The following is a 26,844-nucleotide window of genomic DNA, read 5'->3' on the forward strand; positions in this document are numbered from 1 at the left end:
GACATTGCTGCTATAAACATTCGGGTGCACGTGCCCCTTCGGAGCACCACGTTTGTATCTTTAGGATATATACCCAGGAGTGCAATTGCTGGGTCATAGGGGAGCTCTATTTTCAGTTTTTTGAGGAACCTCCACACTGTTTTCCAGAGTGGTTGCACCAGCTTGCATTCCCACCAGCAGTGTAGGAGGGTTCCCCTCTCTCCGCATCCTCACCAGCATCTGTCATTTCTTGACTTGTTAATTTTAGCCATTCTGACTGGTGTGAGGTGGTATCTCATTGTGGTTTTGATTTGTATTTCTCCGATGCCGAGTGATGTGGAGCATTTTTTCATGTGTCTGTTGGCCATCTGGATGTCTTCTTTGCAGAAATGTCTGTTCATGTCCTCTGCCCATTTCTTGATTGGATTATTTGTTCTTTGGGTATTGAGTTTGATAAGCTCTTTATAGATTTTGGATACTAGCCCTTTATCTGATATGTCGTTTGCAAATATCTTCTCCCATTCTATCAGTTGTCTTTTGGTTTTGTTAACTGTTTCCTTTGCTGTGCAAAAGCTTTTGATCTTGATGAAATCCCAATAGTTCATTTTTGCCCTTGCTTCTGTTGCCTTTGGCGATGTTCCTAGGAAGAAGTTGCTGTGGTTGAGGTCAAAGAGGTTGCTGCCTGCATTCTCCTCAAAGATTTTGATAGATTCCTTTCTCACATTGAGGTCCTTCATCCATTTTGAGTCTATTTTCGTGTGTGGTGTAAGGAAATAGTCAAATTTCATTTTTCTGCATGTGGCTGTCCAATTTTCCCAGCACCATTTGTTGAAGAGGCTGTCTTTTTTCCATTGGATATTCTTTCCTGTTTTGTCGAAGATTAGTTGACCATAGAGTTGAGGGTCTATTTCTGGGCTCTCTATTCTGTTCCATTGGTCTATATGTCTGTTTTTGTGCCAGTACCATACTGTCTTGATGATGACAGCTTTGTAATAGAGCTTGAAGTCTGGAATTGTGATGCCACCGACTTTGGCTTTCTTTTTCAATATTCCTTTGGCTATTCGAGGTCTTTTCTGGTTCCATATAAATTTTAGGATTATTTGTTCTATTTCTTTAAAAAAATGGATGGGATTTTGATAGGAATTGCATTAAATGTGTAGATTGCTTTAGGTAGAATAGACATTTTCACAATATTTGTTCTTCCAATCCATGAGCATGGAATATTTTCCCATTTCTTTGTGTCTCCCTCAATTTCTTTTATGAGTACTTTATAGTTTTCTGAGTATAAATTCTTTGCCTCTTTGGTTAGATTTATTCCTAGGTATCTTATGGTTTTGGGTGCGATTGTAAATGGGACTGACTCCTCAATTTCTCTTTCTTCTGTCTTGTTGTTAGTGTAAAGAAATGCGACTGATTTCTGTGCATTGACTTTATATCCTGACACTTTACTGAATTCCTGTATAAGTTCTAGCAGTCTTGGAGTGGAGCCTTTTGGGTTTTCCACATATAGTATCATATCATCTGCAAAGAGTGATAGTTTGACTTCTTCTTTGCCAATTTGGATGCCTTTAATTTCTTTTTGTTGTTTGATTGCCGAGGCTAGGACTTCTAGTACTATGTTGAACAGCAGTGGTGATAATGGACATCCCTGCAGTGTTCCTGACCTTAGCGGAAAAGCTTTCAGTTTTTCTCCATTGAGAATTATATTTGCAGTGGGTTTTTCATAGATGGCTTTGATAATATTGAGATATGTGCCTTCTATCCCTACACTTTGAAGAGTTTTAATCAGGAAGGGATGCTGCACTTTGTCAAATGCTTTTTCAGCATCTATTGAGAGTATCATATGGTTCTTACTCTTTCTTTTATTAATGTATTGTATCACATTGATGGATTTGTGGATGTTGAACCAACCTTGCAGCCCTGGAATAAATCCCACTTGGTCGTGGTGAATAATCCTTTTAATGTACTGTTGGATCCTATTGGACAGTATTTTGGTGAGAATTTTCACATCTGTGTTCATCAAAGATATTGGTCTGTAATTCTCTTTTTTGGTGGGATCCTTGTCTGGTTTTGGGATCAAGGTGATGCTGGCCTCATAGAATGAGTTTGACAGTTTTCCTTCCATTTCTATTTTTTGGAACAGTTTCATGAGAATAGGAATTAATTCTTCTTTAAATGTTTGGTAGAATTCCCCTGGGAAGCCGTCTGGTCCTGGACTTTTGTTTGTTTGGAGATTTTTGATGACTGTTTCGAACTCCTTACTGGTTATGGGTCTGTTCAGGTTATCTATTTCTTCGTGGTTCAGTTGTGGTAGTTTATATGTCTCTAGAAATGTATCCATTTCTTCCAGATTGTCAAATTTGTTGGCGTAGAGTTGCTCATAGTATGTTCTTATAATTGTTTGTATTTCTTTGGTGTTGGTTGTGATCTCTCCTCTTTCATTCATGATTTTATTTATTTGCGTCCTTTCTCTTTTCTTTTTGATAAGTCTGGCCAGGGGTTTGTCAATCTTATTAATTCTTTCAAAGAACCAGCTCCTAGTTTTGTTGATTTGTTCTATTGGTTTTTTTAGTTTCTATTTCATTGATTTCTGTTCTGATCTTTATGATTTCTCTTCTCCTGCTGGGTTTAGGCTTTCTTTGTTGTTCTCTCTCCAGCTCCTTTAGGTGTAGAGTTAGGTTGTGTATTTGAGACCTTTCTTGTTTCTTGAGAAAGGCTTGCACCGCTATATATTTTCCTCTCAGGACTGCCTTTGTTGTGTCCCACAGATTTTGAACCATTGTGTTTTCATTATCATTTGTTTCCATGAATTTTTTCAATTCTTCTTTAATTTCCTTGTTGACCCATTCATTTTTTAGAAGGATGCTGTTTAGTCTCCATGTATTTGTGTTCTTTCCAAATTTCCTCTTGTGATTGAGTTCTAGCTTCAGAGCATTGTGGTCTGAAAATATGCAGGGAATGATCTCAATCTTTTGGTACCGATTGAGACCTGATTTATGACCCAGGATGTGGTCTATTCTGGAGAATGTTCCATGTGCACTAGAGAAGAATGTATATTCTGTTGCTTTGGGATGGAATGTTCTGAATATATCTGTGATGTCCATCTGGTCCAGTATGTCATTTAAGGCCTTTATTTCCTTGTTGATCTTTTGCTTAGATGATCTGTCCATTTCAGTGAGGGGAGTGTTAAAGTCCCCTGCTATTATTGTATTACTGTCTATGTATTTCTTTGATTTTGTTATTAATTGGTTTATATAGTTGGCTGCTCCCATATTAGGGGCATAGATATTTAAGATTGTTAGGTCTTCTTGTTGGACAGACCCTTTGAGTATGATATAGTGTCCTTCCTCATCTCTTATTATAGTCTTTGGCTTAAAATCTAATTGATCTGATATAAGGATTGCCACCCCAGCTTTCTTCTGATGTCCATTAGCATGGTACATTGTTTTCCACCACCTCACTTTAAATCTGGAGGTGTCTTCGGGTCTAAAATGAGTTTCTTGTAGGCAGCATATTGATGGGTTTTGTTTTTTTATCCATTCTGATACCCTGTGTCTGTCTTTTGATTGGGGCATTTAGCCCATTAACATTCAGGGTAACTATTGAGAGATATGAATTTAGTGCCATTGTATTGCCTGTAAGTTGACTGTTCCTGTATATTGTCTCTGTTTCTTTCTGATCTACTCCTTTTAGGGTCTCTCTTTGCTTAGAGGACCCCTTTCAATATTTCCTGTAGAGCTGGTTTGGTGTTTGCAAATTCTTTTAGCTTTTGTTTGTCCTGGAAGCTCTTTATCTCTCCTTCTATTTTCAATGATAGCCTAGCCGGATATAGTATTCTTGGCTGCATGTTTTTCTTGTTTAGTGCTCTGAATATATCATGCCAGTTCTTTCTGGCCTGCCAGGTCTCTGTGGATAGGTCCGCTGACAATCTAATGTTTTTACCCTTGTATGTTACAGACTTCTTTTCCCGGGCTGCTTTCAGGATTTTCTCTTTGTTGCTAAGACTTGTAAATTTTACTATCAGGTGACGAGTTGTGGACCTATTTTTATTGATTTTGAGGGGTGTTCTTAGCATCTCCTGGATTTTGATGTTTGTTCCCTTTGCCATATTAGGGAAATTCTCTCCAAGAATTGTCTCCAATATACCTTCTGCTCCCCTCTCTCTTTCTTCTTCCTCTGGAATCCCAATTATTCTAATGTTGTGTCATCTTATGGTGTCGCTTATCTCTCGAATTCTCTCCTCGTGGTCCAGTATTTGCTTGTCTCTCTTTTGTTCATCTTCTTTATTCTCTGTCATTTGGTCTTCTATGTCACTAATTCTTTCTTCTGCCTCATTTATCCCAGCAGTGAGAGCTTCCATTTTTGATTGCACCTCATTAATAGCTTTTTTGATTTCACCTTGGTTAGATTTTAGTTCTTTTATTTCTCCAGAAAGGACTTTTATCTCTCCGGAGAGGGTTTCTCTAATATCTTCTATGCCTTTTTTGAGCCCGGCTAGAACCTTGAGAATTGTCATTCTGAACTCTAGATCTGTCATGTCCGTATTGATTAGGTCTTCAGCCTTTGGTACGGCCTCTTGTTCTTTTTTTTGAGGTGAGTTTTTCCGCCTTGTCATTTTGTCCAGATAAGATTTGTTTTCTCCTGCTGTGGAATTCCGCTGTTCTTGGCGACTGAAGTTGGTTTTGGATGGGTTTCTTGTTGATCTTCTGGGGGAGGGGCCTGTTGTAGTGATTCTCAAGTGTCTTTGCCGCAGGCGGAATTGCACCACCCTTGCCAAGGGCCGGACTAAATAATCCGCTCGGGTTTGCTTTCGGGAGCTTTTGTTCCCTGAGAGCTTTCCGTAGAGTTCCGGAGGACAGGAATGAAGATGGCAGCCTCCCAATCTCCGGCCCGGAGGAGCTGAGAGCTTGGGGTTCCGCTCCTCAGTGTGCCCTCGGAGAAAAGCGTCCAACCGCCCGCCTCCCTGGCCTGCGGTCGCGCCTTGAGGAAAGCAGTCAATTGCTGGAACCTGGAGAAAAGTGCCCGGTCACTTCCGTCTCAGTGGCCTCCGGCCGCGTTCCGAGCCCACCCAGCCTGCAACCGGCACAAGGTAACCCCGGGCTGAGAGCTCAGTCCTCGGCTCTGTCACTGTAGCCGGCTTCCCCGCTCCAATACCTGCAAGATCCGTGGCCCTCAGACACCCCCGGTCCTTCCGTGACCCCGCGGGACCTGGGGTTATGCTGACCCCGCCTGGGTTTCCCCCCGGTTTAGCCCCTGGAGTGATGTCTCCCAGTGGAGCAGACTTTTAAAAGTCCCGATTTTGTGCTCCGTTGCTCTGCCGCTTGCCAGGAGCCGGCCCCTCCCCCCGCGGTCTATCTTCCCATCGCTTTGGATTCACTTCTCCGCATGTCCTACCTTTCAAAAAGTGATGGATTTTCTGTTTCTAGAATTGTTGCTCTTCTTCTCTTCGATTTTCCGTTGGATTTGTAGGTGTTCACAATGGTTAGATAAGCTATCTAGCCAATCTCCTGCTACCTGATGTCCTCTCAGCCTGCTACTTCTCCGCCATCTTGACTCCTTCCCAACACTCAGTCATTTAGAGAATGTCTCCCTGGGGAATTCTACCAAACTTTCAAAGAAGAAATAATACCTATTCTCCTGAAGCTGTTTCAAAAAATTGAAGAAGGAAAACTTCCAGACTCTTTTTATGAAGCCAGCATTGCCCTGATCCCCAAACCAGGCAAAGACCCCACCAAAAAGGATAATTTTAGACCAATATCCCTGATGAATATGGATGCTAAGATTCTCAACAAGATCCTAGCTAATAAGATCCAACAGTGCATTAAAAAGATTATCCACCATGACCAGGTGGGATTTATTCATGGGTGGCAAGGGTGGTTCAACATTCACAAATCAATCAATGTGATAGAACAAATCAATAAGAAAGGAGAGAAGAACTACATGGTCCTCTCAATTGATGCAGAAAAAGCATTTGACAAGATACAGCATCTGTTCCTGATTAAAACACTTCAAAGGATAGGGATAGAGGGAACATTCCTCAACTTCATAAAATCTATCTATGAAAAACCCATGGCAAATATCATCTTCAATGGGGAAAAGCTGACAGCCTTCCCTTTGAGATCAGGAACATGACAAGGATGCCCACTCTCACCACTCCTGTTCCACAATAGTGTTAGAAGTCCTAGCAACAACAATCAGACAACAAAAAGAAATAGAAGGTATTCAAATTGGCAATGAAGAAGTCAAATTCTCTCTCTTTGCAGATGACATGATAATTTATATGGAAAATCCAAAAGGCTCCATCCCCAAACTAATAGAACTCATAAAGCAATTCAGTAATGTGGCAGAATACAAAATAAATCTACAGAAATCAGTTGCTTTCTCATACACTAACAATGAAAATACAGAAAGGGAGGTTAGAGAATTGATTCCATTTACTATAGCACCAAGAACCATAAGATACTTGGGAATAAACCTAACCAAAGAGGTAAAGGATCTCTACTCAAGGAACTACAGAACACTCGTGAAAGAAATTGAAGACCCAAAAAGATGGAAGACCATTCCATTCTCATGGATCGGAAGAATAAACATTCTTTAAATGTCTATACACCCTACAGCAATCTATACTTTCAATGCCATTCCAATCAAACTCTCACTGGCATTTTTCAAAGATCTGGAAAAAACAATCCTAAAATTTGTATGGAATCAGAGGAGAGCCCACATTGCTAAGGAAATGTTGAAAAAGAAAAAACTGGGGGCATCACATTGCCTGATTTCAAGCTTTACTACAAAGCTGTGATCACCAAGACAGCAAGGTACTGGCACATAAACAGACCCATAGACCAGTGGAACCAACTAGAGAGCCCAGATATGGACCCTCAACTTTATGGTCAAATAATCTTCAACAAAGCATGAAAAATATACAGTGGAAAAAAGACAGTCTTTTCAATAAATAGTGCTGGAAAAATTGGACAGCTATGTGTAGAAGAATGAAACTCGACCATTCTCTCACACCATACACAAAGATAAACTTGAAATGGATAAAAGACTTCAACGCGGGGCAGGAATCCATCAGAATCCTAGAGGAGAACATAGGCAGTAACCTCTTCGACATAGGCCACAGCAACTTCTTTCAATATGTCTCCAAAGGCAAAGGAAACAAAAGCGAAAATGAACTTTTGGGACTTCCTCAAGATCAAAACCTCCTGCACAGCAAAGGAAACAGCCAACAAAACAAAGAGGCAACCCACGGAATGGGAGAAGATATTCGCAAATGACAGTACAGACAAAGGGCTGATATCCAAGATCTATAAAGAACTCCTCAAACTCATCACACACAAAACAGATAATCATGTCAAAAAATGGGCAGAAGACATGAACAGACACTTCTCCAATGAAGACATACAAATGGCTAACAGACACATGAAAAAATGTTCATCATCACTAGCCATCAGGGAGATTCAAATTAAAACCACATTGAGATACCACCTTACACCAGTTAGAATGGCCAAAATTCACAAGACAATAAACAACATGTGCTGCAGAGGATGTGGAGAAAAGGGAACCCTCTTACACATTTGGTGGGAATGTAAGTTGGTGCAGCCACTTTGGAAAATAGAGTGGAGATTCCTTAAGAAATTAAAAATAGAGCTTCCCTCTGACCTGGCAATAGCACTACCGGGTATTTACCCCAAAGATACAGATGTATTGAAAAGAAGGTCCACCTGTACCCCAAAGTTTATAGCAGCAATGGCCACAGTCACCAAACTCTGGAAAGAACCAAGATGTCCTTCAACAGACAAATGGATAAAGAAGATGTGGTCCATATATACTATGGAGTTATTAAGCCTCCATCAGAAAGGATGAATGCCCAACTTTTGTATCAACGTGGATGTGACTGGAAGAGATTATGCTGAGTGAAATAAGTCAAGCAGAGAGAGTCAATTATCATATGGTTTCGCTTATTTGTGGAGCATAAGGAATAACACAGAGGACATGGGGAGATGGAGAGAAGGGAGTTGGGGGAAATTGGAGGGGGAGACAAACCATGAGAGACTGTGGACTCTGAGGAACTAACTGAAGAGTTTTGGAGGGGAAGGGGGTGGGAGGTTGGGTGAGCCTGGTGGTGGGTATTGAGGACAGCACTTATTGCATGGAGCACTGGGTGTGTGCATAAACAATGAATTCTGGAGCACTGAAAAGAAATTTTAAAAATAAATTTAAAAAAAGAGTTGACTTGGAAAATGGATGATTTTAGATAAATTGAGATAATCTTGTTTTTACACCAGCAGTGGCAAACTCAGATGTTATACGGGCCAGGCAAGTACATAAATAAGAGAAGCCTGCCATGTTACTCTGGGATAAACTGGAGAGCCAAGTGTCTCTGAACTGGGAGCAACCATTCAGCTCTACAGATTGACTGTTGCAATATAGGAATGAACATTTAGTATTATGAAAGGTGACTTTACAAAAGAAACCCCATAGCCTGATTCTGGTTCCTATACTCTGTTGCTTTCTCTGAGCCAAAGCCTTCCCTCTTCCCACATACATATTTACAACATATCCATGAGAATGTTAATAGCCCATTGCTAAAATACAACCAAGTATGGCCAAACACCAACATTGCTTATCTTGCGTGTGGTGAGCCCTGTGCCTGAAAGGGGTTAATCTGATCGAGCAAAGGGTTCTCAGGTCACCAACCTGATGGAGCCAAAGGTTTTCAGAGCCCTTTCAGCCAGGACACAACAGCAGGTGCACAGTCTATAAATGGCTGTTTGCATCTTTTCCTGATTGGCAGAGGAACAAGGTCTGCGGCTTGGCATTGTCAGTAACACAGTTGTGTTTATCTTATACAACCTTGAACCAGGACACTCTGGCTTTTATTAACACAAGCTCAGCAGCCCAGAAATGGTGGTCAAGGTCAAGTTACATTGCTGTGATTAAGTAAGCTTACAAAAAGATGAACTAATAAATGCTATGTGGCATTCTGTGGATAATCATCCTGGTGTCCCTCTCGTCTTCTTTAGCATTCCCTTGCCCCTCTGCCCTGACACCCTTGCCATGCCGGCCGTGACACTTGCACTGGTTGTGCCACTGTTCAGGGAGCTGACACATTCAAATTCATTCAATAGGTAATTAAATGTTCCAGGTGTGTTCTATATGCTGGGGATACAATAGTTAACAAAATAGTAAAAATTCCACTCGTTCATTGAACTTACATTCTAGTGATGCTGAACCTATGTGTGTATCAGAATTACAAAAGGTACATGGGAATACTATGCTGGGATGCTAGGATAAAAGTCTGAGTTTCAAAAGAACATGAGGACCCTCTTGAACTGTACAGGTCCTAGGACTGTTGCTAATTTTTTATGTAAAATTAAAGAATTATGGGCACCTGGGTGGCTCAGTTGGTTAAACATTTACTTTCTACTCAGGTCATGATCTCCTGCGGGTCCTGGGATGGGAGTCCTGAATCCTGCTCAGCAAGGAGTCTGCTTCTCTCCCGCCCTCTGCCCCTCCCCCAAACCTGACTGTGCTCTTGCAAGCTCTCTCTCTTTCTAATGAAAAAAAAAAATCCTTAAAAATTACAGAATTAAATTTAGGAGCAACAAAACACAGAGTCACTAACTCAGAGAAATCTAGGCAGACCTGACTGTTGAATAGTAAGGAGCTTGGAATGTTTGGTGGTTCATAAATTAATTTCTTTTGGCAAATGTTATGGGTAAAAGAGACAGGTGATATGGGTCAATGTCACTGATCTGTGGATTTTTTTCAGTTTTGTGGTTAATACCTAATTGACTCTACTTATTGAGAAACGTTTAATATTAAGGTGCATCAGGGGTGATGGGAAGAATTTGTTTCTGTTATGATTTTTGCCAAAACAAAAAATGTAACTCCACTAATACTGACTCACCTCTCCTAAGACATGAAGGGGGAAATCACTGTCTAAAGAGAAAAAATGAATAGTTGTACATTTTGTTTACTTTCCTACCCCATCATCTAGAATAATGGCACATGGTAGGGGCTCACTAAGTCTTAGCTGAATGAATGAATGAATGAATGAATGAATGAATTTGGACAGAATGTGACCTCTCAGATTTGGGAGGCTGCTCCAGGAATCTACTAAAGTTGTGTATGCTATCTCAGGAGCCTAGAGTAACAAAGGATTTAATTTCCAAGAATAGTCATGGGTTATAAATTGGTGGTCTGTATTCCATGCCTTGACATATGTTGTCTGGCTCACCAGGTACTCTCTTTTGTCATATAACAATTTCTTTGCGCACACGCGCGCGCGCGCACACACACACACACACACACACACAGATTTTGCAAAAAAAAAAAGTTGGATTTCTAACGTATTTTATAAGTAAAATATGTTGAAATGTGAGTTAAAACAAATTTTATCACTCATTATGGTTTTGATCGTGTTGTTGTTTGGGCCATGGATCAGTTCTCGGGTGACACCTGTTAAGCTGTAAGGAAGCCAGAGTGGACTGAAGTGGACCTTCTGAAGTGTCTTTCATAGGAATAACGTCAAGACTTAGAGAGCTTGTAAGACAGGTTTCAAAACTTGTATTCCACCAATGTTTATTGAGGGACAGCTAGAGTTGGGTGACAGGTGCCATGCCTCACTAAAGAAACACTGATTATGATCAAGGCAATTGGGAAAGTGGAAACAGACAAATAAGAAGTGCTATGAGAATAAATATTAAGGGGATGAGGATCCTGGGGAGTGGGGAGAATTTGGAGACATGGACAAATTGGCAAGGATTGATAACAAGACAGAAAACCCAACAAAGATTAGGCATCCCTGGGGTCATATTTACTTGGCAGTTATCTCCATGGGTTGGTACGTTAACTAACTATAAGGACTAAATAAAGATAAATCAGGGGGAAAGTGATGGCATCTCTTCCTTCCTCTCTACCTCCTCCCTCTCCAGCCTGTCTTATGGTTCAAAAAAGTTCTTAACTAGATTACTGGTCAGAGCAGTGACCAAAGTCATTTTAGAGTCTGAAGGCAGAGATGTTTGACATCAGATTGTGAGACCAGGTTAAATAAAGTATTATAGACTCAGACAGCCTGGATCCAAATCCAGCTCCTTTATTTATTGGGTATGTGGTGGTTTCTGAGGGTTATTTAAAATCATTGGAACCTCAATTTTCCTGTCTGGAAAATGGGGTTAAGTATCCATCTAGTCATAGTATTAAAATCAAAGTGTTTGATTTGGCATATATATATATATATATATATACATATATATATATATATATGTATATATATATAGCTTTCCCTAATTGAGCCCACTATTTCCCTTGGTGTTACTATGGAAATTCAGAGAAAGGAGAAAGAAGGAGGTGGGGAGGAAGCTCCCACGTTAGTTGAATACTAACATATAAATGCAGGTTCATGGGAAATTTAAAATTAGATGAACTTCCTTTTTTTTTTGGTAAAAATATACCATTTTACTATTTATGACCTCTGACCAAATGTTACAAGTGTAGGTTAAACATTTTTCTACCCTTCTCTTTTTAAAAAAATTTATTTTATTTTATTTAAATTCAATTAATTAACACATTAACTCTCTAACTCCATTTTATATCAACTCTCTGGTCTTTCTCTTGGGAAAGACAAACCAAGAATTTGGGTTTTTCTGCAAAGATGTGTAACCTCTAGACTTTCTTCTCTGGACAGACCCTAAAGCCATGCTCAAGTAGGCATTGATAGGGAGGAATCCAGTGCACTTGCCATCTTCACAGAATGAGAGATGACAAGACTTCACTAAAGATGCCAGACACTCATGTGTACAGTCAGGTGATCTGTCCTTTCCCTAAGAGTGAAGCCTGAAGTTAAGCCCAAGTCTGATGATACAAATGCCAGGTAGGCTCATTGTCTCCTTAGATGAAGGTAAGAATTCAGACTAACATCTCCTTGCTAACCTTGTTATTAGCAGTTTTGCACTTGGTCACAGTTATGTGATATATTCACCCACTTTCTTGTTTCCTAAATGAGATTATCCCCATTTTACAGATAAAACCACCGAGGCTCAGAGAAGTGAGAAAGTGGCCAGGCTGAGAATTGAACCCCCAAACATGAGCTTTTCCCACACCAAGGTGAGCTGAGGTGGAAGCCAGTCCTGGTTCAGTGCCTCTCAGTCTAATAGGAGCATGACAAAGTCAGTGAGGCCATTCCTGTCCTCACTTCTCATCACAGGTGGCTTCTTACCTTCTCCATTTGAGTCCAGTAGTCTAGGACATCACTTGCAAAGTTAAATTCCTTGGGTACATCGTAGTCATTCCACCTCGGGGCTCCAACTTCTGATAAAGCCTGGCAGCGAAGGTACCCAGAGGCAGAATGAAAGCCATGGGAGGGTTTGTGGATGTTCCAGAGGCCCAGGAACCTCATTAGTCGCTGCATGGTGGACAGTGCTCAGGAAGACGGCACAGAATTCTCAGGTCACCACCTGCCTTGGATGGTTAATAGACTGGTTATGGAATGGTAATTTCCTCCACAAAAGGAAGGCAATAGCTTTGTTAGAGTAATAGCTTTGTTTCAGCTCACCAGAATTTGGAAGGCCCAAGGCCCATCCACATCTCTACTCCCTCTCTTGTTAATATCCTGTACTGAATTCTGTGGGCCAACAATTTTTCCTGCATGAAGTTGGGTTTCTGTCACTTGAGACAATCAGTGACAAATATACATTGTATGTGACAAATACACATCACCATACTCAGGACAACACCATACTCAGTACTAATATCACAACAGCTTCCCTATTGGACTGAGATTTGGCCAAAAGGGTCTTTCCCAGGGCAATATTGGAGGCAGCTACGTCTAACCCATGAGAGCTGACCCATGAAATAAAATTTGTTTGCCACTCCAGATTCCAACAAAGGCCCCTTTTACATGGGACCGGAAACTTCATTTATTATTGTTGAAGTCTGATTGTGAAAACTGGCTTAAGCTAGAACGATCTTTCCATGAGAATGTTAACTGAAGAAAACCACTTCAGGAACAGCTTTGAGAGTCAAGCCCCTTACCGCCAAAACCAATAAATCCTCCTCATTGCTTTCAGCAATCACATAATTTTTGTGATCTATGTCTGTTTGACAACAGACCATAGAATAGATCAATAAAACCTGAGTCTGTTTTTTTTTCTGCCAGTTTAGACCTATAATAACCTAACCCCAATTTTGATGCTGCCCCCAGAAGCCTACCTCACATTCCTAGCAGGGAGAGGGACTGCTAAATATGCCCTTGTGTGGGGTGCCTGGGTGGCTCAGTGGGTTAAGCCTCTGCCTTTGGCTCAGGTTATGATCTCAGGGTCCTGGGATCGAGCCCCGAGTCGGGCTCTCTGCTCAGCAGGGAGCCTGCTTCCTCCTCTCTCTCTCTGCCTGCCTCTCTGCCTACTTGTGAGCTCTGTCTGTCAAATAAATGAATAAAATCTTTAAAAAAAAATGCCCTTGTGTTAATGTCCCCAGAAAAGAGGATATACGAAAAGTTCAACTGTTACAGTTTGCTTGTCACCATGGATCCTTGGGCCTTGTGACTTAATTAAAGTAATGTCCCCTTTTTAATCCCTGTCAATCAACAGTACCATCTTAGGTTTCATCAGAGCATTTTGGGGCAAGCAAGAGACACTAAGATCGCCGCTGGCCCAGATCTGGCCCTCAGACATATTCCTGCTGGCTCTCGGTCTTTGGAGGAAAAACTTAAATTGTCAACATTTAAACCTTAGGAGATTTCATTTAAAAGTCTTGAAGGTTTCTCTTGCAAACATAGAAGTCTGGCAATCAAACGGGCACAAATGGCTGGAGCTGAGAATCTTATACAAATGGAATGTTCTCCAATTTCACATGGTTTCCACCATTCCTTATTTTGTCACGCCTACTTGCTTCTCCACTTACTTTCCCTGTCAAGTCTCTGGATATTTGAGCTTAAAATATTTGATTAAGACCACCACACCAAAAGGGGATTTCTCCAAGTTTGCAAGGCAAGTTTTGCCGCAGAGCTGGTTTTAGAAGTCTGCCTTCCCTGTTGTCTAACCCTCTATAAGCCTGAACTGATTCAGAGCAGGAATACCAGACTCACTTGCTATTTTAAGGCACAGATATATAAATAACCTCAGACTCTTTTTTAAAAGACCCAAGGGGCACCTGGGTGGCTCAATGGGTTAAGCTGCTGCCTTTGGCTCAGGTCATGATCTCAGGGTTCTGGGATGAGTCCCACATCTGGCTCTCTGCTCAGCAGGGAGCCTGCTTCCCTCTCTCTCTCTCTGCTTACTTGTGATCTCTCTCTGTCAAATAAATAAAATATTTTTTTTTCTGGAAAGAAATAAAGTTGCCAATGAGAGCTGAGTGTTTGCTGCATCAGAATTCGACCCTGTCACTTTAAAGATTTTATTTATTTATTTGACAGATCACAAGTAGGCAGAGAGGCAGGCAGAGAGAGAAGGGAGGAAGCAGGCTCCCTGCTGAGCAGAGAGCCCGACTCGGGGCTCGATCCAAGGACCCTGAGATCATGACCTGAGCCGAAGGCAGCGGCTTTAACCCACTGAGCCACCCAGGCGCCCCAAATAAATAAAATCTTTAAAAAAAATTTTAAAAAAGACCCACGGTCAGCCCAAACAACCCCTCAATAAGTGGCTGAAGACAAAAGCAAATGGACAGAAATAATGAGGAAGTTAATTAATCCTTTATTATGGGCTCATTTGTGTCCTCTTAGAATTCATCTGTCGAAGTCTTAATCCCCGGTACTTCAGAATGTGACTATATTTGGAGACAGAATCTTTGCAGGGGTGATTAAGTTAAAGCAAGTTCATTAGATGACCTTGAGGACCCCGGCCACTGAAACTGAAGACACACTAGTAATATCTACCACCTGTCTTCCCAGAGGATTAGTGAGATCATCTGTATAAATTACACTGCCAGCTACTGCCTAACATATACTAAGGGCTCAATAAATACTGGAACACTCTCTAACTTCCAGCAAATTCTGAAGTAAACCATTCTTCTGGTTAGATATTTTTAAAAAAATTTTTTTAGATGAAAGGTATTCACTTTATATAATATGAACCAACTTCCGCATAGTGGAATTTTCTTTCGAGTGTTCACTTTCTGAGTCTTCATACTCTCTTCTGTACCCTCCTGCATGGTTCACCATACTCAGAGCTGCCTAACTTTAAACAGATCACCCTCTATATGCCAGCCACTGTGCTAGGCTTATCACACATATATTCTCATTTATCCTTTTTATTCAGTATCACCATCCTCATTTTGCATTAAGGAGGCAAAGTGTCAAAGAAGTTAAGAGCCTTGCCCAAAGTCAACCAACTGATAAATGACATTACGAGAATCTGAAATTGGGCCTTTGGATTTTAAATCCAGGGCTCTGTAAATATTTTAATGCCTTGTAACAGAGACAGACAGACAGACACACACACACACACACACACACACACACACACACACCTCACAAAGAAGTTGTCATTTACATGCCTTACCTGGCAGTGTCTAGAAAACAGCTGGGCTTTATCTTGGGCTTGTAGAGAAATGGGGACTTAATATACTCACTTCTCTCTAATGGGGAAAGTTCCCAGGGGTGTGCACACAGAAAGGACTGCCCATCTCTAGGGGTGGAGAGCTTGGCAGCAATTGGACAACTCTGAAGTGGGAGGAGATGCTCAGTTAGAACAGTACAGAAAACAATCCCAACCCTACACTGGAGAGACTGTGGGTTGGAAAAATAAACTATATGAAGCCATTCCAGTTCTTATGGGGTGACTTGTGGTGTAAAGAAACAAAATCAAATGGAGAATTCTCACTAACTCTGGGGCTAACCTGCTCTCTTTCCCAGCCCCATGCCTCTAGTGCTCACATTTAAATGACAGCCAAGTGGCAATATGGCTTAGTAGTTAATGCCTGTGCTCTGGAAGCAGAAAGATCTGAGTTTAAGTCTCCAGTCTTTCATGTACCATCTCTTTGACTTTCACTGACGTCCTTTCTCTACTCTCGTTTCTTTGTACGTAAAATGGGAATGATAATAGTGACATCTTATGATTGTCTCATGGTTGTCTTGGTATTACGTTGTTAGGATTAGATGGAATAATTCATGATGAGCACATAGCACAGTGCTTGGCCTAATCAATATTGGCTGTTTTTGTTAATTTGGGATTTGGAGAGAAACAGTTCAGTGTACTAACAAATGCAGGGTCTTTGGAATCCCAAGGTCTTAGGCTTAAATCCTGGCTCAACAACTTACAAAATGGCTGATGGACAAGCCTTTGGCCTCTTCTAACAAAACAGAGGAGTGCGGTTGTTAATAAGATATGTCCCTCGGGTTCCTTGAAAGAATAGCACCAGGTAAAGTCTGCACAGTGCTTGGCTCAGACATGTAAACACTGGGTTTATATTGACTTTGCATTAAATAAGCCTGGATTGCTCCATGAAGTGGCTTGTATTATTAATCTTCTACTAGAGCCATTTGGGGAGTGTTGCTGGGGGATGGGAATCTCCAGGACCCCGGCCCAAATTTCACAGCAACTTTTCCCTCCCACCCTCCAATGAAGCAGGGACAAAAGTACCACAAAGATTGCCAGAGACACCTAGAACATTCCCGGATTTGAGAGCAAGCCTAGCTTCCAAGAGGTGGGTTGTCCTTCTCCTGACCAATTCATTTATGATCAATTTTCAGCTCAAGACAGACTTTTTATGGAGAGGAGTGAGTGAGAAGGCAGTGATAAGTTGACTGGCCATAGTAAGGAAAGATTAAACAGCCAAAATATCAAAGTATAAAAGGCCCTGATACTCAAGCAGAAGAGGCAGATACTTTGGGGAAGTAAATGGGGACAGGAAGGAAAGTCTACAAGACACACTCTGGATCTCAGTGGCTCTCCCATGTGGAACTGTAACACTGGTGTTGTGGGTGAAGTCCAGCTCTGGGCCAGGCAGCCTGGTTCAGTCTGGCTTTCACCAGTTACCAGCTCTGTGACATTGAGCCGGTTTCTTATTCCCTTGTGCCTTGGTTTGCTCATCTGTAAAAACAGGTCTATGATAGAGATAGTGGAATTCTCTGAAGATTCCGTTCACACTATTTTCATTTCAAAGCCTCTCTTGTAGTCTGAATGAGCCCACTGAATTCCAGGTCTGGATAATGAACACTAGGCAGATACAAGTCACATCTGGTTTGGGCACTGAAGAGCAGTTTTATGAGTTCTCTATACTCTCTTCCCCTGACTCAGTAGTCCTGAAAACCCTGTGTGGACAGAGTAACATCAAAATACGGCACAGACACTATCAGCCTCATTCTCTGTTGTATTGTGTGGATAGAGGTTTCTGTGACTTGTCCTGACCGACCACCCGGACCTGCATGTGCGCAGGTGGGCTAAAGAATGTTGTTCTATGAGACTTGTGCTGCATAAGGGGCCTTGGGAGCCTGGTTAGTTATTAGCTGGCTTCCAGGTCAGAACTGGCCTTTCTGGTCTGGAATCTAAGAGCTATACATTTTGCTTTGCATCTCTTCTGGCTCCAGGCTGGGCTAGCCCCACCAGAATGGAATCTGAAGGGGAGGGAAGGCAAACACAGCTAGCCCAGACTCCTTGAATATGTAAAGAAATCACAACATAGGAATTTAGTTCACTCCAAACTGCACCTAGACAGACATGTTTCACTTCAGAGCCCATCATTTGCCCTATGGCCCTATGGTCAGATGGAAGTCTCAGCTGTGGGGAGGACACTCCCACCCAGCCCTCTCCAACAGGCTGCTGGCCTGGCTGTCTCCATAAGACTTCCCCAGCTAAGCCGGATATTTTAAGTTCTCAATTTGATGTAACTCTGTCTTTTTTTTTTTTTTTAAGATTTTATTTATTTATTTGAGAGAGAGAGAGAGACAGAGAGAGCACATGCATGGGGGGGTAGTGAAAGGGAAAGGGCAGAGGGAGACAGAGAAGCAGGCTCCTCACTGAGCAAGGAGTCTGATGCAGGACTCGATTCTAGGACCCCGAGATTATGACCTGAGCCAAAGGCAGACACTTAACCAACTGAGCCACCCAGGTGTGCCAGGATTCACTTCTTTTCAGAATACCCAGACTGTGGAGGAATATGGGAGATGGAATGATAACCACAAGCAGAGAGAAAAGAATGACCAAAAAAAAAAAAAAAAAAAAAAGACTAAATCAAAAAGCTGCATCTTAGTTTCTGTAAATACCCCAGCTCTTCTGAGCACATGCCCCCTTCCTGCTCATTCCTCCCCAGTATCCCTCCTTTGGTGGCATACTGGCTCTATTGGCCTACTGAAGGTTTAGTTAAAGGTAACTAAAATTAAGAGGTTACTTCTGATCGGAGTTCTCACAGCCAATATGCTATGCCCAGGCTGACTGCACCTTTTTTTTTTTAATTTAAATTTTTTAATTTATTTTCAGCGTAACAGTATTCATTGTTTTTGCACCACACCCAGTGCTCCATGCAATCCATGCCCTCCCTAATACCCACCACCTGGTTCCCCCAACCTCCCACCCCCCGCCCCTTCAAAACCCTCAGGTTGTTTTTCAGAGTCCATAGTCTCTCATGGTTCACCTCCCCTTCCAATTTGATTAAAGCTGATTCTCTTGGTCCCCACTCTGCCCCTCACAAACATGAATCTTTTCCTAGCGCTTTGTGTGAACCCTGGGCGGTGCCTCCATGGGCGTCACTCCGGCGGATCTCTACTGTACCCGTGTGGTGATGTTGGAGAATGACCGCACACTGGCGACTCTCAAAGTTGGCCCACTTCTGGTAACCATCAGTTTGTGCACTATAGTTAAGTGTCTGTTTCTTGGGGGAGGGGGGAGGGGGGCGATGTGTAAAATAGGTGATGGCGATTAAGGAGTGCACTTGTGATGAGTACCAGGTGTTGTTTATAAGTGTTGAATCATTGAACTGTACACCTACAACTACTATCACAGTGTATGTTAACTAACTGGAATTTATTTTATTTTATTTTTAACTTTTGAGGGGGGAGGTTCAGCATGAGAAAGAGAGATTCCCAAGCAGACTCCTGGCTGAGCCCGATGCAGGGGTCGATTTCCACAACCCTGAGATCATGACCCGACCTGAAATCAAGAGTGGAACGCTTAACTGAACCACCCAGGTGCCCCATTAACTAACTGGAATTTAAAAACTTTAAAATGTAAATTCCTTAAGTAAAAATAAAAAATAAAATCTGGCTACTTTCACCATGGATCCTTAGCTAGCTACTTCCTTTTAGGTGAAGATGACACTACTTGCCTTTTCTTTCAGGTTTTCTTTTTTTATTTTTTTTTCAGTGTTCCAAAATTCATTGTTTGTGCACCTCACCCAGTGCTCCATGCAATACGTGCCCTCCTTAATACCCACCACCAGGCTCACCTCGCCCCCCCAAAGCCCCCCTCCAAAACTATTTGTCTCTCAGAGTTCACGGTCTCTCATGGTTCATCTCCCCTCCGACTCTCCCCAACTCACTTCTCTCCATTTCCCAATGTCCTCCGTGTTATTGCTTATGCTCCACAAGTAAGTGAAACCATATGATAATTGACTCTCTCTGCTTGACTTATTTCACTCAGCATAATCTCCTCCAGTCCCACCCATGGTGATACAAAAGTTGGGTATTCATCCTTTCTGACAGAGGCATAATACTCCATTGTATATATGATATGGACCGTATCTTCTTTATCCATCCGTCTGTTGAAGGGCATCTTGGTTCTTTCCACAGTTTGGCGACTGTGGCCATCGCTGCTATGAACACTGGGGTACAGGTGGCCCTTCTTTTCACTACATCTGTATCTTTGGGGTAAATACCCAGTAGTGCAATTGCAGGGTCATAGGGTAGCTCTGTTTTTAATTTCTTAAGGAATTCAGGTTCCATTCCGTCCTTCTTCTTTTGCAATCTTGCTCCATTCTTACTGTTTCTCAGACTTAGTCAGCCATACCTCACCTTCGTTTCTTCTCTTTCCTTCTTCCTTCTTCCTTCTCCCTTCCCCCTTCCTTCCTTGCTCTCTCTCCTTCCCTCCCCCTCTCCCTCATTTCCTTTCTTCCTTTCTTCTTTTTTGATATAACCATGCACAATTACCTCTATTCTTATTTATTCAATGTTCTCCTTTACATCAATTTCCTTATTAAAATATTAAATAAAACCACAAACAAATCCATAGCAGTCTAAATGAAGCTCTGTACCACCATTATAATTACTCAACTATTACTTTTAAAAGATTTTTATTTATTTGTCACAGAGAGAGAGAGAGACTGGCTGAGCAAGCAGGAGGAGTGGCAGAGTGGCAGAGGGAGAAGCAGGCTCCCTGTTGAGCAAGAAGCCTGATGCGGGACGTGATCCCAGGACACTGGGATCATGACCTGAGCAGAAGGAAGACGCTTAACTGACAGACCCTCTCAGGCATCCCTAATTAAGCAATTGTTTTACTTGCCACAGGGAAGAAACTAAAAATGAATACAGTGAAAGCAAAAATTGTTGCTGTTATTAAATCCCATTTCCAATAGAGTTCACTGTCAAATATATGAGACCAGTCTTGTTCTCCTTTTGTTAAAAAAAAAAAAAGGAAATTAAGGTTTGATCAGTTGTTTATTGCTGTGAGAATACTGCATAACAAAGAGTGGCACACATTTATTTAACACACATTTTTCTCTCATAAATCTCAGACTAGTGGCTCTTTTCATAGTGGACAGCAAAGGCACCCCAAATCAAGCCAAAACCTGTAAGTACATTTATGTATTTATTTATTTATTTTTACGTTTAAAATTTCTGCCTGCATCATCTCTGTTAACATTCTATTGGGCAAAACAAGCCACAGACCATGCTCAACAGCACGGAGCGGAGAATCATATTCCTCTCCGCAGGAGAGAGTGTGTATGGGGGAGGGGGTGAGTAGAGAGCAAGTATTTGCTGGAAAAAAAAAATCTACTCTACCTCACAGGAGCAGAGGACATAGAAGTCACAAACTGAGACTTTCTAATTGACTTAATGGAAGAGAAATGGGAAGGGTGAGCTCTGGCTTTGGACAAAATCAGGGTTCCTTTAGCAAGAACAAGGCAGGGTAGAGGTGATTGTGGGGAAGGCCACTGAGTGGGCGTATTAGACTGCTACGGCTCCTGTAACAAAACACTGCACACTGGGTGCTCTAAACAGACATTTATTTCCTCACAAGTCTGGAGGCTGGAAGTTCAGGATCGTGGTGCCGGCAGGGTTGGCTTCCTCTTGCTACCTCTTCACACGGTCATCCATCTGTGCAATGCACCTCTGGTGTCTTTCTGTGGGTCCTAATCTGCTCTTCTTTTAAGCATGCCCACTCTAATAACCTCATTTAGGTTATTAAGTTAAAAACTTAAACTCAATTAAACTCAACTAAATTAAACTCGATTAAGTTAAAAACTTAATTGCCTCTTTAAACACCTTATTTCCAAATATAGTCACATTCTGAGATACTGGGGGTTAACCTCATTTTAACTTAATTGCCTCTTTAAACACCTTATCTCCAACTATAGTCACATTCTGAGGTACTGAGGGTTAGGGTTTCAACATACGAAATTTGGGGGACACAATTCAGGCCATAAGAACAGGAAAAAAGCAATGTTCACCATATTTGTTCAAGTCCTTTCCTCCTACAAAAGTTGCTTCCTTGCTTATGTATCTTTTCTTCTGTTCCTTCCCCTTCCAATTAGTGTTTATTGGACATAGTTGAATTCATTACTTGAATTCATTAGTTGTTACCGTCTTTTCTGTCATAACCCATAGCTAATTTTTTCCCTTAATTACTCATTGAAATGGTTGATTTGTTGGTTGTTGTTGTTTCCTGGAAATAAGTTTTCTAATATTCTTGCTGCCAGATGAATGAATCCTTTCCAGTTCTGACTCTTGGCCATTCTGGGCGATATCAATGAACTCTTTAATTGCTCTCTTCTTTCTGTTATCACACTTTGCCTTTTTTGAGTCTTCTCTCTCAATATTGTCCACAGGATCCTCTTCCTCTTTCTTCTCTTTATCCTTGTCTGTCCCCCAAGGACCTATTCTCAGTGAATAGTTCCTCTCGTTCCCTATGAACTTTCTATCCATTCTCTCTCTTTCTCTGGATAATTTCCTAAACCACATTTAAAATCATGACCTTTCCCAAATCCAAACTTCAATATCCAACGGATCACTAAATATATAACAGCCTTGCTATGGCCTGTATTAACATGACCACAACTGAATTCAATATTCCCACCTCAAACCTGTTTCTCTCAGGAAGTGTTATAATTACCTACCCAGTGTAACTAATCAAAACCCTAGCCATCGTCCTTAAGTGCCTCTTTTCCCTTACCCCACCTGACTTATTTAGTTACTAAATCACCAAGTTCCAAGAAATAGAATTTCTTCTGCTAGGAATTCTCAAATTTGGGGCACCTGGCTGCTCAGTCAGAAGAGCATGTGACACTCGATCTTGGGGGAAAAGTTCAAGCCCCACATTGGGTATAAAGATTACATAAATAAGTAAACATCACCTCTAACGTATTCACCCTTCACCTACCAACACAATCATTTAGAAATGCATTGTTGCCTAAGTTCATTACCATCCAGATGGTAATGAATGTAATTTAAAAAAATGAAAAAACCCATCCAGATGAAGTCCAAACCATTTATGCATGTGTTAAAATAATCCTCCCTTTGTCACTTCAGAACTTGAACCTGATGTTGAAATAACACTGAGTGTACCTTCCCAGGCTAAGCTCCTCCTTCTATCTAAAAATAATGGCAACAAGCCTAGGACAACTTATGCCATCAACACACACACACAAAAATTGTTTAGTTTGGTAATTCCCCCCAGAGCTAATGATTGCCCAGGGAAGTTAAACACATTCCATACTTGACCAATGGGACTTGGTAACCCTTACTTCTTGGTTTTCAGGGTTACTGGGGTAGACTACAGGCTTTTGCTAGATAGGCACAGGAAGGATGAGGTGGTCTATCTTTAGCTCATCCTGAAAAAGACCATATTCAGTGATTTCATTGTAGTCACAGGAAACCAATCACTGTGAAAAGGACTGGCTAAATATTATGATTCCTTTATACAAGCTGTCTGGAGAAGGGGATGGAGTGGAGGAAGGAGACTCAAACAGTATATTTTGCGTGGGTCATATATTTCCCCTAAAGGTCCAAGTTCCCATCATCAATCATTCCTGAGCCTACGAGTTAGGCACGGAGGAAAGGGACATGATAAAAAATGATGAAGATAGCAGTGAAAGTGTCAAAATGAACAATCTGCTAGATTTAAAATTTTTGGAAGCTGTCAGTTAAATGATGCTCCCTTAAACGTAGATTAATCCAGACTGAGAAAGACGAAGTTTTGCTATTTGATTAGCAGACTGTCTCTCTCTACTAGGCCGAACACAAAACTCTGGTGTCACCCAGTGGATTTCAGGAGGAGTATATCACAGGATGTACACATTCTAGTGGGTTTTTTCATTTTTTTAAATTACATTCAATTAGCCAACATTAGTATAAATATAGTCCATCACTGGTTTTTGATGTAGTGTTCAATGATTCACTAGTTGAGTATAACATCCAGGGCTCATCAGATCATGTGCCTAGTGGGTATTTTAAGATGACCGCAAGAGAAGTGTTTTGTCAGGGGCTGGAAGAGAAGGCAAGCAAGAGGAAAGGATGCATAGGTGTTGTACGCAAATGGGTCTAGGTTTGAACCTGTAGCTGTCATTTATCAGCTACAAGGCTTTGGGATATATCACTTAATCTCTCCAAGTCTTTGTTTTCTTCTCTGTAAAATGGGGAAAATAAAAGTACCCGAATCAAGGGGTGACTGTGAACATTAATCAGTATATGTATTCATTTGGCATAGTGCCTGACACTTGGCAAGAGCTTGATAAGTGATTGATATTCTTATTACTGTTATTGCTATTATTACTAAGTATTCTGACAGAGAAGAGCCTTAGACCCTCAGAGATTCTTTGCTTTCTTCTCCAGCTTACTTGAACCTGCTAGGAAGATTCATCCTCCATCCCTGGGTTGGAAATGATGCCCCCAGAGGCCCCAGGAATGGAGTCTGTGGTTCACCGTTCGATGCCTTCCCTCCCCGCCCCCCACTTTACTTTCTCCAAAGGTAAACCCTATGGTCTTGATTGTAAAATGATTTTCTTACTGGATTATAGGAAGAGGAGATACTACCACAAACATGAGCCATGGGGAAGGGACACTTTCTTTGAGGTGCCTATACTGTTCTTACACCTATGTTCCGAGGTTTGTAGATGCCACACAGAGGTGAAACGTGATAGTATTTATAAAATGCCTAGGACAGTGTCTGGTATATGGCAAGTGCTCAATAAATGGAGATTTCCCTCCTCTGGTCATGACTGTCCTGAGGTTTGGGGTGACTTGGAGAGGGCTCCAATGTCCTATCCATGTGTGCAAGCCTGTTTGTATGGAGGCCTGTCCAGGGGGGAGATGAAGTGATTTGACCCTTCATTTCCTTCCTAAGATCCAGGGTTCTGCTGGACTCTGCCACTGTCTGTTTTTCTATCTGCGGGACTAATTGTGAGTTGCTCTCCCTTCTCCCATCTTCCATCATTTTTCTTTATCGGTCTCTCTTACTATTTTTATTGAGTTTTTATTTCCACCCTCCCTCCCTCCTTTCCTTCTTCTCTTTCTCTCCCTTTCTCCAATTCTCTTTCCTCCATCCCTCGATCCCACCTTCCTGCCTCCCTCCTTTTCTTTCCTAATGGCTTTCACTGTTTCATTCTTACTCTAATTTTCCTTTCTTTTCTCTCCCCCTCTCCTTTCCACTCTTTCATTCCCTCACTTTCTTCTTTCAACATCTAATATGGCAAGATTTTATGCTAATAACCAGGGAAAGAGAGAAATCTGTGGTCTTGTCATGAGGAATCTCATATCCCCAGAGGAAGGCAGAAGGCCCAAAGGGAAATGAAAGTAAGTAGAAATACAGCACCCAAAGGGATGCCCATGCAGGTCTCACTGGGGCCCAGCTTGCCTAGATGTCTTCCACTCCTTGTCTCGAAGAATCTTCCGCTGGATTTTCCCTGTGACAGTCTTCGGCAGGTCCAAGACAAACTCCACCTGTTGGGAAAAGTTAGTCCAGGGTGGGCCATCTGTGACCTCAGTGGGGATGGGTTTTTCAGAGGAACTGTTACAGGGTGAGAAAAAGCTGTTAAGGCTGGAGGCCCCAGGTGAGTGAGGACTGAGCCTGGAACACTCCAAGGGCAGTCCTTAGGCAACAAGAAGCTCTGGAAAGTGCTCTGAGACAAAGGCAAGAAAAGAATGGCTGCAATGGGACATAAAGGTCTAGTCAATGGTGTCTGATGTACTCTAGGACAGGGGAGAAGCAGCACAGTGAACACAACGTGACACAGTCCTCAGTCACCTGAGCTTTCACATCAGACTCCCTGGACTGCCATCTCTCCTCTACTACCTACCTGGCCTCAGACGAGTCACTTGGCTTTTCTGAGAATTTCTGCACTGGGTAAACTGGAGGGCAGCAACAACTCTGCTGGGTTATTTGAAGATAAAATGAAATTATGCAGACTGAGTTCTTGATGGGTAAACACTGAATAGGTAAACACTCAAAAACAGTGGCTATGATTAACCTGGACTACAGACAGTAAATATTTAAGAGTTAGGAAACCTGACTTTGAATTCCAGCTTGGTCATTTCCTGTTGGCAAAATCATAAGATCTTTCCAATTTCATTTTTCATATCTGTGGGGAAAAAAATATTTGATGTCGAGGACTCCTCCATCTCTAACATTCCTGAATCCTAACATATGGACAATGAAGACGATTTACTTCCTGTTACAAGGCCCAGCTTGCCAGGGCATTGATCTAGGAGCCAGGTGGTCGTGGGTTTGATAAAAATAAGAAAAACTGGGATACTGACACCAATAGGGAAAAAGGTATCTTCTTAAAAGCTGATGTGGGGGGTCTTCCACAGGCAAGACTGAACTTGTTGAGGAAGGGGTTTGTCAAAAATCACAATGGGATGGAGCAGGGGTTGGCAAACTGTAACCTGAGGGCAAAATCCAGCCCTTCTCCTGTGTTTGTGAAGTAAGTTTTACTTCAATACAGCTACACCCATTCATTCCCAGTGGTCTCTGGATCCTTCACACTACAAGACAGAACTGAGTAGACAGAGAGTAAGTGTAGGGATAGAGGGTAAAGAGAAGCCAGCAGGGGAGATCTGGGAAGGGTTTGGTCTCAGTAAGGAGGGAAGAGATAGAAAGAATGCTGCCCAAAGCATTCTAGAGGAGAGACTTTTTTTTTTTTTTTTTAAAGATTCTTATTTATATTCAACAGACAGAGATCACAAGTAGGCAGAGAGGCAGGCGGTGGCGGGGGGGGGAGGCAGGCCCCCCTACTGAGCAGAGAGCCCAATGTGGGGGGCTCCATCCCAGGACCCTGAGATCATGACCTGAGCCAAAGGCAGAGGCTTTAACCCACTGAGCCACCCAGGCGCCCCTAGAGGAGAGACATTTAAAAAGGGACACATCTATTGAATAATATCATGTTATATTGTGGATCCATTGGATACTCCGAAATATTAAGTTACAGCTCAAAATTCATTGTATTTTGGGGTTGATTAGATTTCTAGTTTCCTTTTAAAATACTTATTAAATGCTTATTATGCGCTAGTCTTCTGAGTACCTTAAGTCTCACAAATATTAACTCTCCTTCTTAACAATCTGGAAAGGGGTAACACCATTATTCCCATTTCACAGATAAGGAAACTGAGGCACAGAGAGATTGTTACGTGATGGAGATGAATTTTTAATGCAGCTGTCTAATTCCAGAGACTGTGCTATACTGACTGCCTCACTGTGAGTTTGTGGCTGAAAGTCTGTG

The 26,844-nt window shown here is 41.8% G+C and overlaps 2 protein-coding genes across 4 annotated transcripts in view; both read right to left on the bottom strand.

Moving 5' to 3' along the window:
* The window catches only part of ACSM1 (acyl-CoA synthetase medium chain family member 1), a gene marked incomplete at its 5' end in the record, with an annotated part of 52,167 nt that extends 39,773 nt beyond the window's left edge, over nucleotides 1-12,394 (bottom strand). The window contains one exon of the mRNA XM_080830240.1: nucleotides 12,203-12,394. Within this exon, the coding sequence (XP_080686366.1) occupies nucleotides 12,203-12,394 (192 nt within the window). The remainder of the gene's footprint in view (nucleotides 1-12,202) is intronic.
* LOC308359294 (acyl-coenzyme A synthetase ACSM2B, mitochondrial-like) overlaps nucleotides 12,306-26,844 on the bottom strand; it is a gene marked incomplete at its 5' end in the record, with an annotated part of 35,679 nt that continues 21,140 nt past the window's right edge. For 2 of the 3 annotated variants that reach the window (XM_080830242.1, XM_080830243.1), the window contains one exon: nucleotides 20,179-25,066. In XM_080830242.1, coding sequence (XP_080686368.1) covers nucleotides 24,962-25,066 — 105 coding nt within the window. In that variant the 3' untranslated portion in view covers nucleotides 20,179-24,961. Of the gene's footprint in view, nucleotides 12,445-15,549; nucleotides 15,641-20,178; nucleotides 25,067-26,844 lie in introns of those variants that run through there. The other variant, XM_080830241.1, reaches the window with a different exon arrangement.

This window comes from Martes martes, assembly GCF_963455335.1.
Source record: "Martes martes genome assembly, chromosome: 18".
Taxonomy (NCBI): Eukaryota; Metazoa; Chordata; class Mammalia; order Carnivora; family Mustelidae; genus Martes; species Martes martes.